The 13,155-nt window shown below is 36.1% G+C and overlaps 1 protein-coding gene across 3 annotated transcripts in view; it reads left to right on the top strand.

The window, feature by feature from the left end:
• Positions 1-13,155, top strand: part of FBXO4 (F-box protein 4) — a 394,712-nt gene that overhangs the window by 165,024 nt on the left and 216,533 nt on the right. Inside the window, exon 7 of one of the 3 annotated variants that reach the window (XM_039842567.1) lies at positions 428-1,035. The exons of the other annotated variants lie outside the window; for them this stretch is intronic. Coding sequence (XP_039698501.1) covers positions 428-604 — 177 coding nt within the window. The 3' untranslated portion in view covers positions 605-1,035. Of the gene's footprint in view, positions 1-427; positions 1,036-13,155 lie in introns of those variants that run through there. 3 annotated transcript variants of the gene reach the window in all.

Below are 13,155 nucleotides of genomic sequence, written 5' to 3'. Positions count from 1 at the left end.
TCAGTCACGTTCAATAACTGTATTAGCCATGGGGCTCAGCCAAAATGCCTTGACTGAACCCCATGGCTAATACAGTTATTGAATGTGAAAATGATTACTGAATAAGGATACTTTTTTCAGACCCAAGCAAGGGTGAGTCTTGGGAGGCAGTATTATCTGAGTTGAAATATACATATGCAGATTCCTAAATATCATGAGGCAAAGTAGAAGTCAAAGGTTGTTCCTTAGAACTGGTATGTATTTCCTGTGGCTACAATAAAAAGAGATAACTGGGAGGGGAAGGAGGGAGAAGAAAGTTTTATGCAGAGCTGAAAGGTACTAATTAAAAGGATAAGAAAACTCCTTTCACTTCTCATTTCATATCAAGCATCCTACTTAGAACAACTAGAAATCTGAATAAAATATATATTTTTAAATTTGTTCGAAGGCATTCAAGAGCTACCAAAGTACTAAGAACTTGAAAGGCTATGATTCCAGAAACAAGTTTAGAAAAGTGAGTGCGACATCTAGCTCTGCTTTTCTTCGCAAGGGACATCAGCATCTTTTCCATCTCCATGGATCCAGTTACCTTGTGTGTTCCATGAGATACTCTGAATCATGGTAATAAATTACCTTTTATGCTTTGACTTGTATTTGACAATTTATAAGTAGAATTAAGAGCCTGAGAAGCTGGTCAGAGTTTTTGGCAATCTCAGGGGATAAAGAGAAAAACAATGAAGATCAAGGTCTGCCAAGGAGGAGAAGCCCTGGTAAATATGCCAGACTTTCAGTTGGGCCTTCTAAAGAGAAAAACCTAAGTACTAAAGTAAATTAGCAGCCTTTAGGAAGGCTGAAATCCAGCTTAGTTTAAGAACTGGTAAAGTGATTCACCCTGATCTAACCTTCTTTAAGAAGCAAAAGTAAATCCTCTGGAAGAAAGATAACGTTGTCCAGAACCTTAATTATCTCTTAGTTTTCCATACATGATGTTCAGCATTCACTCAATTACCAGGCATACAACAAGATGAAGGCAAATGATCTAAAACCAAGAGAAGACAAACAGGTAATGGAAAATTTACTATAGATGGATAATTTCAGCAGAGAACCAGAATCTATTAGAAAAAAGACTCAAATTGGAATACTAGAACTGAAAAATATAAAAACTTAATAGATTGTTTTTAACAGAATATCAGACACAGGAGAAGATATTCAAACTGGGAAGAAAATATCCATATTAAAGTACTGAGAGAGAAAAAAATGATAAAAATGTAGAAAACTATTTAAGAGACATGGGGCACAGTGAGAAAAATCTAACATATGTAATTGGAGTTCTAGTAAAAAAGAAAAGAGAGAGAGAGTAGGTGGAAGCAATATTAGAAAAAATAGTGGCTAAGAATTTTCTAAAATTAATGAATACATGAAGCCACAGATCCAGAAATTACTACAAACTGTAAGTGAGAAAGATATAAATAAAACCTACGTAGGAACAGCATAGTAAAATGACTTAAAATTAAAGAATATCATTGGGTCAATTGAATTTTCAAATAAAAAAATATTAAACTTATTTAATTCAATGTATGGGAAAAATACCTTCTTCCACAGTCCTTTAATTTTTATAATGGGGTCTCAGTTCTTATTTTTAATGCTATCTAATTTATCAATTTTTTCCTTTGTAGTTAGTGCTTCTTGTATTTTGTTTAAGAAAACTTGTTATTTCATAGTCTTGAAGATACTCTCTTACATTATCTTAGAAGCTTTAAAGCACCAAAGTGAAGTACAAATCTTAAGAAATTATCTTCATGAGCACACAATAGAAAAGGAGGGGAAAGGCAAGCCACTAGGGAACTTTCATGAGGAAAATATGCAGACCTGACCTAACTAAGGTGGAACTGGTAATAGCAAGACACTGCCAGAGATGTCTCACCACAGCTAAACTTTCAAAGATTTTCGGAGAATTGAAAGATAACAATTTAGGTAGATACCCAGAAGAGGGATTGCTGAGTCATACGGTAATTCTACTTTTAACATTTTGAGGAAACTCCAAACTGTTTTCCGTAGTGGCTGTACCAATTTACATTCCCACCAGTAGTGCATGAGGGTTCCTTTTCCCCCACCACCTCTGCAACACTTGTTATTACTTGTCTTGAAGATAGTTTCCCCAATAAATTTAATAAAAACAAATTTTAAAAAATTAAAAAATAAAGCATATATTGATCATCTAAAAAAAAAAAAGTTAGCAAATTGTTTTTTTGCTAACCTTACCCAGCCTGCTCAAAGGGCAAAGTTCCGAGACTGACCATTTTCCTAGTTATAAGCTTATCAATTTACTCTTGAAAATGTAAAAGCAAAATTCACTCTTCCCAAATTGTTTCTGCAAGGTTGACAATGACTCAGTTTGCCCTGAATTACAGTTAAACTTCTGTTGAACTCTGCTTCATTCCCCTTCCCTTCTCAGGCTTGTCAGTCTGCAGATTTCTCCTTTTCTCTCTTCCTATAAGTTCAGTCTCTGCTTTTGTTCCTTAACAACAGTCTAATGGCAACACTTACTTGTGTACGTGAGTAAAATATTTCTGTGTCGGTGCTAACTAAAAATCTATAAATTGTTCTTTGACACTACAGATTTGAAGAAAATAAAACAAAATACATGTATAAAGAGCCCTGACAAATCTAAAGAGGAATCACTTAATGCAAAAGGATATAAGCCAAATATTGATAGGCACTTCACAAAATAGTATATTAAAAGGTCAATAAATATGAAAAGGTGCTCAAAATGTGAATTGAAATTACAATGTAATATCACTATACATTCAACAAAATAGCTAAGATTTAAAAGGCCAACAATGATTATGTTGGTGAGGACACGGAGCAATTAGAATTTTCATGAACTGCTGATGAGAGTATAAACTGGTTCAAATATTTTAGAAAACTATTTTGCAATATCTGTTAAAACTGAACATATACATATCCTGTGACCCAGCTACTCCACTACTTGGGGAAATACCAAACAGAAATGTGTGCATATGTTTACTAAAATACATGCACAAGAATATTTATAGTAACCTCATGTATAATAGCTCCAAACTGAAATCAACTAAAATGTCCATCAACAACAGAATGGCTAATATATTTTACCCATACAATGGAATACTACAGCATTGAAAATAAATGAATTAATGCTGCACAAAAGCAACATAAATAAATCTCTCAAGCCTAATGTTGAGAAAAAATTTAGACATAAAATAGTACATACGGTATGTTATGGACTAAACCATGCAGTTCATATTTTGAAACCCTACCTCCAAATATGACTATATTTGGATATAGGGCTTTTAGGGAGGTAATTAGGCTTAAATGAGCTCATAAGGGTGGAGCCCTAATCCAATAGGATAGATGTCCTTAAAAGAGGAGTAAGGGACCAGGAGTGTATGTGTACAGAGGAAAGGCCACGTAGGGACACAGTGAGACAGCAATTCTGCCTGCATCTTGATTTTGGACTTTCAGCCTCAGAACTGTGAGAAAATAGGTTTCAGGTTTCTGTTATTTACGCTGCCTAGTCTGTGATATTCTGTTATGGCAGCCCAAGCAGACTAATATGATTCCATTTTATACTAAGTATTAAACAAGAAAAACCTAATCTATGACATTGGAAGTAAGGTTAACTGCTTTCAAGGAAGGAAGTTTATAATGAATAGAAGGCATGAAGGGGACTTCCGAGGTTTTGCTAGTGTTCTATTTCTTGATCTTAGTGGTGAATACATGAGTGTTATTATTGTGAAAATTTATGGAACATTAGACTTATGGTATGTGCAGTTCAATGAAGATTATACATCAACTTAAAAATTGTTTTAAAACAAATCAAACTCATCAGGGATAGGTAAATGATGGATACCAGAGGGATTCAGAGGACTGGAAAAAATAAAGCCCTCCGATCCCCATTTCATCATAAGAACTGATACAAAACAGGTTTTGTGCATTCCTTTTCTCAACCTTTTTACCCCCTCTTATTCCTTAGAGCATACATTCCTTTAGGAGAACCTAAGGAAGCAGCTGTCTATGGGGCTGGTTATAAAAGAATGGGACAGGAAAAGACAGTCAGCCGGCCAAAGGTTGTAAGTCAAAGAGATATTTTGTTGGAGCCTAATGTTTACAAAAACCATTTGCAAGACTGCAAGATTGAGCTTATGTGGATACTGTCCAGCCTGGTTTAATGAGCAGTGGTCTCTAAATAATTTCTTCTGAAACTACAAACTAATAATTTATCACTAGTTTGGATTCTGCATGCCTTATACAATTTTTTTTTTCTTTTTTTAAATGAAACTCTGGGAGGAATAAAACCCTTCTGTTTGGGGGTGGGGGATTGTTATTCTTGTTTCTGAATGAGTTTCAGAAAGTTTTGGCAAGAATTTGTCCAGATTAAACAATATAGGGCATTTGATTTTGGATTTGTGTAACCATGTATGCTGACTTCAGGAGAGCATCTGCTCTTGCCAACATCTACCCTTGAAGCTGGATTCAGCACTTCCCCACATTCATTCCTAAGAATTGACTCCCTTCAAGGGCATCATTAAGCAAAATATATTTTACTGAAGATTCTGGAAAATATTTGGGGAAATCGTTTTATGTTAAGCACCATAGACCAAGCAGTCAATAAATATCTCACTCAAAGTATCTTTTCTGCACTCAGGCCCCTTTTGGCTTCAGACCAGTTCAAAGTCTTCTCACTTTGATCCTTTTCTCATTTCCCTGGCTAAATCCTTTTTACTCCATAGTCTCCCAAAAGTCCAACCCCAGACAGCCCATCTTCCCAGTACATATATAGCCCACTGGGAAAAGTAATATAATCATTGCCCTCTATTTTTTTCTCAGTAGCCCTGTGGGCTTGACTAGCTTTCCATACCCTACTGAAATTGATAAATTTTTGTCCAAAGTATTACATGCATAAGCAGAAAGATGAGAAACATCCTTTGCAAGCTTACACTGATTAACGAAACTTTAGCATAGAATCAGCCCTTAATTGCTCAGTGCTACACATTCCCATGACTTTGAACATCTGTGGACCATTTTGAGAAACTTCAAAATTGTGATATATGAAAATATAAGGTGATATTATTCTTCCATCTCGTTCCCATGATTCTGGCCTAAATGCAAAAAGGCAATAAGGACATGAGCCTGTAACAGTTGGCTATGATGACAGCGTGACATGTGCATACTATACAGCGAAAAAATAATCTCCTTTTTGTATGACTTGTATCCAAGAAATATCACCTTCATGATTTGTGTCATTTCCTTTCTATGAATCCCAAAATTGTATTGCTTTCATTGGTTCTATCTATGTACTAATTCATTATAGCATCAACATTTACTTGCACTTATTAAATCAAGTGGACATTTGGCTTTGCCCTGTCATTTCAATCATCTAGCCATCCAGTCATACATTAACAAAATGATTGTTGACTAGCTGTTATTTGCAAGGTACTCTGTAAAACGGGGATTATAAAGATAAATTGGGTAATTCCTCATCTTCATTAAATTCACATTTATTCAAGGAAGATATACACAGAAAACAAAACAAAACAAACAACTATAAACAACAAAGATGAAGGAGAAGGAGAGGTTGTTTTTAGCCTGAGGGAAGTAAAGGAGCCAGAATGACCTTTTCAAAAAGCGAAACTGATTGCATCTGTCCTCAACTTAAATTCTTCTAATGGCTCCTTATCACGTTCAGAAAAAAAAAAATGAAGAAATGTGAGCATTTGAAACCAATCTTCAGCTTTTTAGTCAGCCTCAAATCCTGCTATTCTCACTCTTATTTACTGTGCTTCAGCCATAGCTGTCTTCAACTCAAACAGGAGGTAGAATATAAATTTTTTATTAAATTGCTTAGTGGTTGTATATCTTGCGTTTACTATGTCAGAGGAGTCTCTCCTGTAACATGACAAAAGCAGTGAAGCCACAGTGGAGTGGTAAAGTGACAAAACTCTCAACAATAGATGGCAGGGGAGAGAAGGAAGGATTTATGTCATGGCTTTTCATCACATCTACAGCGTCGGACTATGGTTTTAAAATGCTGTCCTTCCACAGCAGCCCCAGAGCTCAAAATCAGGAAAGAACTCCTCTGGAAAAGCCTTCTCTGATTATGTGTCTTTTAGAAGTTTTATGATTTTATAATGAAAGAATACTTTTAAAAGTAATAATAATAACAACAGTAACTATAACAGCAGCTAACATTTATTGAGCACTTTATTCTGTATGTATGCCAAGTATTAATGCTAATTTTTTTACACATATCCTTTAGGTTAATCCCCTCCAAAACCCATGAATTAGTACTATTACTATAATTATCTTCTAGATAAGAAAGTAAACTTAGAGAGATCAATATCTTGCACAAGAAAATAATTTACTAACTAGGGTGAGCTTTTAACATTACATCTTATATCGCTTAGTATCAATACAATAAATTTTTATTAAACCATAGCAAAGCTTTCTGGATTTCTTATTATTCCAAGCAGTGATTGCACCTGTGATATAGTTTGAAAACCTAGAAATATAAAACTATTGCAAATTATAGTGTGTCCCCGGGCATGGCCTAGAGATGAGCACAGCAACAAATATCTGGGCAAATTATTTCAATAGATAAAAACTATACGTTTGATACTTTTTGTGAATTTAATTAACAATGAATATGTATTTTGACAATTTCTAGAAAGGTGTTAGAAATACTGTTATTTTAAATAATAACATGATAAAAATAAAATAATCTCTCAGTGTTTTCAAATCTCAACATTTTTTCAGTGAATCCAGTTGAGACCATCCTAGCTCAAAGTAACACATTTTGCAGTAAGAAAAGACATTCACATCAGGCTTTAACCAGGGTCTAAACCCTAGAGGTCATTTCTTCTCAGGCTTAAAGGGCATTAGACTCTCCTGGGGTGCTTGAGAATCTAATTATTAAGCGTGACTTAGGCAGAACCCATAAACTGACATTTTAACATGTATCTAAGTGATTTAGTCATCATGGAGAACAGTTTGAAAAATTCTGTTCTAGAACATACTCTAGGACATTCCTTCTTTGCTAAGAAAAATAAAGGAACCATGCAATATCTTCTTATTTGATTAAAGGAATAGAAAAACAGGGATAGAAAACTTCCATCTCTGACAGAGTATGGTTGCCAGATATAGCAAATAAAAATACAGGGTATCTAGCTAAATTTGAATTTCAGTAAATCACTCTTACTATAAGTATGTCCCATGAAGTCACTTTTACTATAAGTATGTCCCATAAGTGGGAGACACTTATAGTAAAAAAAATAATTCATTGTTTAATCGAAAGTCAAATTTAACTAAGTAACTGGTCTTTTATCTGGGAAACTCATTACTGAGAGGCTAATCAAGTTTCAATTCAGTGGGTTTTAAGACTGTACTCGTGTATATACAAGGCTTGATTGGACATTGCAAAGGGGAATGATAGCATCATTTTATTACAAAATATTTTAAAATCCAAAAACAAAAGGAAAAAAAAAACACACAGAAAACTAAAACAAAAAATAATTTTGCAACATTCATAGCAAACGTGTTGCTAGGTGCTCCCCTCCCATTGAGTATAGCCCAGTCTGACAAAGGGTGTTGAAACAGAATCCACCAGTATGGTCCACATTACCTAGGAGATAATCTGTTTCCTGAGCCACTCTGGGCTGCCATTCTTATCACCATGAAGATAACCATAATTAGCTCCCAACGGAGAAGACCTGGATGCTTTTCAGATGGTAAATTTCAAAAGATTTATTTTCCGATTAAAATCCCGTGTATCCTGATATCAGTCTTCCAGCCAATTCAGTTATCCATTAAATAGTCAAAACTTCACAATTAAAAGAGAAAATCCTCAAATATAGAATATAGCTGGTTCTGGCTGGCACATGTTCTAAATCTATTGGCATGGGATCGTGAGTAAGCTAACTCTTCTTGTCTTTAAGGGTGATTATGATTTGTCCTGGCCTGTGGATTAGATATAGCAAGGAGAGTGTTGATTGACTGTGAGAATCCAATGCAATCCAATTGTGTTCAAGTGGAAAATTCTACAAACTAGAAACCATCCTGGGCTGGTTGGGCTGGAAGCATAAAGCCATCTCCCTTCAATGGTCTCAGATGACTTCACTCCCTTCCAGTAAGATAGGCCTTCAGCAATGGAGTGACAGCTAACTGCATTTTCGGGCTTACATAGACTAACTTGGACCTCATCTTCCAGTCTAACCACCTATTCCTTTCCTTGCTGGATTTGAGCAGAGAAAGAAGCTGAGGTGCAACATAAGGATCCAACCTTGGTTTCTTGGCTTTCGCTTGGCAGCAATTCACTGCTCTCAACTTGCCTGGTTCCCGGTTACATCCCTCAGCTGCTGTTAGAAGTATCGCTTGCAGACCCTAGCCAGATGTAGGCAGCTTGCCATCACCTTTTCTCTCTGTCTCATTGCATCTTTGTAGGTGTTTGCTAACTGCCATAACAAACTACTACAAACTAAGTGGCTTAAAAAATAGGAATTTATCATCTTATAATTCTGGAGGTTAGAAGTGTGATATGAATGTATTAGCAGCATGCTTCCTCTGAAGGCACAAGGGAGAGTCTGTTCCATGCCTCTCAGCTAGCATCCAGTGGTCTGTTGGCCATCTTTGGTGTTCCTTGACTTCTGCTGCATCATCTTGATCTTTGCCTTCCTGATCACATGATGTTCTTCCTGAACATGCGTCCAAATTTCTCCTTCTTTTAACGACACTAGTCATTACTGGATCATGGACCTACCTGGCTCCAGGATGCAACAGCTCTATTTCCAAATAAGGCCACATTCTAAGGTATTGGGGGTTAGGACTTCAACATAAGAATTGGGGATGGGGTAGGGGTGGAGCATAATTTGATGCATAACAGTAGGGTTCACAAGAAATGACAAATATGAAAGCACCCTAAAGACCTAAAGATGATATGTAAATACTACTGGTGAGGGAGGGGAGAGCCATTTCTGCTTTCTTGACATTTGCGCAAAAGGAGAAATTTTCACCATTATCCATCCCTACACAGTGAGTGTGGAAGGAAATACTTCTTGCTTTTCTCTCTCTACAGGGTTCTTTCTCATCCAGAGTGAAGAATGAGTAGATTGCAAAAAGCGATAAAGATTTTCATATGAGAAAATAAAATTTTAAATACAGGATTATATATGAAAGTAAATATATGTATATGAGAGACAAATGAAAATCGAAGCTACATAGTAAATCCTGCTCTTGAATGATAACTTTTAATAGTTACTCTATTTGGGGCACTTACATTGTGTCAAACACTGCTAAGCATTTTGAATATGTTATTTTATCCATATAACAACTCTACAGGCAAGTATTGTTATGCTTATTTTAGAAATAAAATGATGTCGCTGAGGCTCAGATACTTCAAGATAGAAAATCACCCAGCCAGGAAGCATCAAAGCTTGTCAGCAAAATCTAGACGTCTGAGCTTCAAACTCATGCTCTTAACCACTATGCCCTGAAAAGGGTTTAGAGTGGGTGGGTGGGAATGGAAGAGAGGGAGAAAGACAAGGACAAGTGTGAAAGACATTATCAAAGAGGAATAGAGAGGATTAGGAACCGGCTAGATTTGAGAGGGAAGAAGGAGTCGGCAGAGTTCACTCTGAGGTTTTGAACTTGTGCGCCTGGAAAATGATGATAACTTTGACAGCAGTGAGGAAGTCCAGAGAGGGAGCAACTGGGGGCAAGAGAGAGGAAGGGTAGGGGTGAGCTCAGTTTTAGACATGCCCAGCTTGGGCCTCATAATCCCAAGAGTAATAGCAAGGGAGAGCACAGTGCCAGCAATCCAATAATCTACAGGCACAAATGCAGAGGAAAAGTCAAGTGTTGCAACAGACACAGGAGAAGTTGGAAGGAAGTGAGAAACATCAGGTTTAAATTTTCCCTGTTTCGAATTTTTAAAACTGTTTCTCACAAGAAGCCACTTCAATAGCATTTCCTGATGATTGGTGAGAGGGTGGGGTGTGAAATGTTTGTTCACCACTGCCCAGTTCAAATTTAATCTTTTGAGATTAACTATCTCCCCCTTGTTTTTCCTCAAGATAAGGCAAAACAACTGAAATTACAAACTATCCAAGAAAAATAAACCTCTATTCCTTATGCATTTCCATTAATGTCTGCCTTCTTCTCTAAGAATCAAAGAAACTTAGCATTTTCTATGTTTTGTGGTTTGCTGTGTGATGCTAGGTGCTTAATATAACTTCTGTTTCTTGTTTTCCTAGTTGTAAAAGAAATCTTTGACAAATCATAAAGGGTTTTTTGAATTTATGAACTCAGACCAATTGAGCTCTTTAACATAAATTTTTTATGGAATAAATATTTATGTAAATCCGTACACATATATCTTAAATTACCTCAAAATCATACGTGGGGGAAAAGATAGTACTGGATGATCTCTCACAACGTAAATTCTATGATTCACTACCTAATGAATCATGTACTTAAAAACACTGAGACCATGTTGATACCCCAACGCCTCATAATGTCTCATGTCTTCTCTTCTCCCCCCACAAGCACTCCTACCTTCTGTCAATCGCTATACACCCCCAGAATAAAGACTTTCTAAATCATCTGTTCTTTATATCTGTCCCTGCTCCCTACCAGTAGCTTGATAACTATGACTTGATTGGTCTCATTTGTTCTCGTTCTAATTGTTACAGTATGATTGTGTAAAAAAATCAGCTTTAAGGAGATCATTGCTAATTCTTTGTTGATTACCACTGTCTTATGATAATGATTATTTCAGTTTAGAGCCAAGTGTCTACACAGGAGAGGGACGGAAATTAATTCCTCCCAGTTGTATTCAAGCAGTGGATCTTAAATGTGTTCTCTAGACCAGCGGCATCAACATCACTTGGAAGACTTGTTAGAAATGCAAATTATTGAGACCCACATTAGACCCACTATATTAGCAATAGAGGGGAAAAGAGAGAGTAAGCCCAGAAATCTTCATTTCAAGGAGCCCTTCAGGTAATTCTGATGCACCCTGAAGTTTGAGAACCACTATATGAGAGTAACCGAATTTACTCAGCAAGAGTGAAGGACTGTTGTTGGCAGAACAAAATTAATATTCCCTGACTTTCATCAGAAGGGCCCGGGCTTCATCAGAAGGATATTTGCTGTTTGTTTCGTTATTTTTGTTTGTTTGTTTGCTTAGAAGAAATGGCATCTTGCCTCTGCCATAAGCTAAGTAACTTTGAGCAAACCCCTTAACCTCTCTGGGTCTTATTTTCCTCACCTGTAAAATTAGAACCTCAGGCTATATGACCTCTATGGTTTGTTCTTAATTCTAATAATTTACATTCTAATTTTTGGTACATCAATCTCTCTTATGGCCAATAGCATTTATTTTCAAGAGGACAGACCAGAGTCAGCATCATAAGGTGATGTTAACATGAGCACGTGGCAATGAAACCCACATCTTTGGTCTCTTTTGGTAGCAGTCTATTGAGCACACTTTGTACAAAAAGTAAAAAAAAAAAAAAAAAAAAATGAGGTCACATCTCTATACCAGAGGTGAGTAAACATTTTCTGTAAAAGGCCAAATAATAAATATTTTAGGCTTTCGTGTTCATGAGTCTTGTCACAGCTACTCAACTCTGCCACCGTAATGCCCAAACAATATGTAAAGAAGGATAGCCAAAGTTGCAATAAAACCTTATAAAAACAATGGTGGGCTGGGTTTGGCCCCTGGGCTTTAATTTGCCAATTCTTTTTTAAAATTAAAATAAAAGATTTAACCATTTCTTAGTTGATTGCTTAGTCATTAATTAGATATTTAATTGCTAATTCGCTAACAATCCATTAACTGATTGCACTCATCAAAAGCAACCAAAAAATATCTAATGTCTCTTTTTTCCTTTGCTGGTGGTTGCTCTATAAATAATCAACCAAAGCATAGTGTTGACCAGACCCAGCTTTGTACCTAATTCTCTCTACTTTAAGCCCAATGGAAGCAAATGTTCTACTTGCATACACAAACTTTCAAATAGTTTGGGTTTACCGTTCCTACCATATCACAAGGCATATCAAAAGAGAAATTAATTTACCTCTACAACTGTGTATCTTAGGACAATCATTTAGCTGCTTCTGTAAAGTACAATTCTTATCCAAAGTCTGCCTCTGCAGAGTAAGTATTCTGTATTATCAAAAGTTATTGATAAGATACCCTTAACAGGGCTCTTTTGTTTAAAATTGAAAAAGGTAAAGATAGCATTGCATCATTGTTACAGCAAATCATGACATGCAAGTAAATTCAATGCATGCTATTAGTCTCTATCCCTAATTAGTAGGTTAGAGAGCCTGGGTAGAGCAGAAGAAAGACCCAAGATAGTGCTTTAATTCTTAGTTGTGTGAATGCATCCCAGAAATACAAGCAATTGGGCTCATTTCATAAATGGAAAAAGAAAAGGAAAACACTAGATAACTTTCCAAGTACAATAAGAAAACATGTTGGGTAATTTTGAAATTTCCCACCCTTCGTTCTGGTCCCAAGTGAAAGCACAAGCCAGAGCAACAGCTTGAACTTCTTCTGAACTTTGAGTTAGATTCATGTTAACTTTCCTGATATTGTTATTCTTTCAGAATTATCTATATTATCTTTCAGTGCTGATTTATAATTAGTCCTCGACTGAATTTTTACAAGATACAATACTTAACGGAAAGCTAAATCTTGAACTGTTGATGTTTCCACCAACTTGATAAACATCTTGTCACTGTGTGCTGAGTGGAAAATGGACACCACAGGGATAATGGCCTATTGTGTTATGTTTCAGAATAATTTATAATAGACCCTATTTCCAAAAAGCATTGGTAAAATGAAGAATGAAGATGAAATTAAAATGACGTGGGTTTAGGTACATGCATACTCATGTGCAAAAGAGCCCCTGTTGTCCACCTTCCCCTGCTTTTTCTAAGCAGAATGTAATATGGTCTATGACTTCATCTATTCAAGGACATTTCATTAGATAAATATATCAGATCCTTCAGTTTCATAAATCACATTCCAGAGACAGATGCTTTCAAGTGGTTATCGTTCTTATCCTAAGACATGCTACAGCAGATATCTCCCATTTTCTGTTCGTTCTACTGCCAGACCCTGCCACGTGGCCTTTC

Source organism: Pteropus medius, unplaced genomic scaffold (assembly GCF_902729225.1).
Source record: "Pteropus medius unplaced genomic scaffold, Ma_sr-lr_union100, whole genome shotgun sequence".
Classification (NCBI taxonomy): Eukaryota; Metazoa; Chordata; class Mammalia; order Chiroptera; family Pteropodidae; genus Pteropus; species Pteropus medius.
The sequence above is the reverse complement of the archived record's forward strand: the minus strand, read 5'-3'. Positions and strand labels throughout refer to the sequence as shown.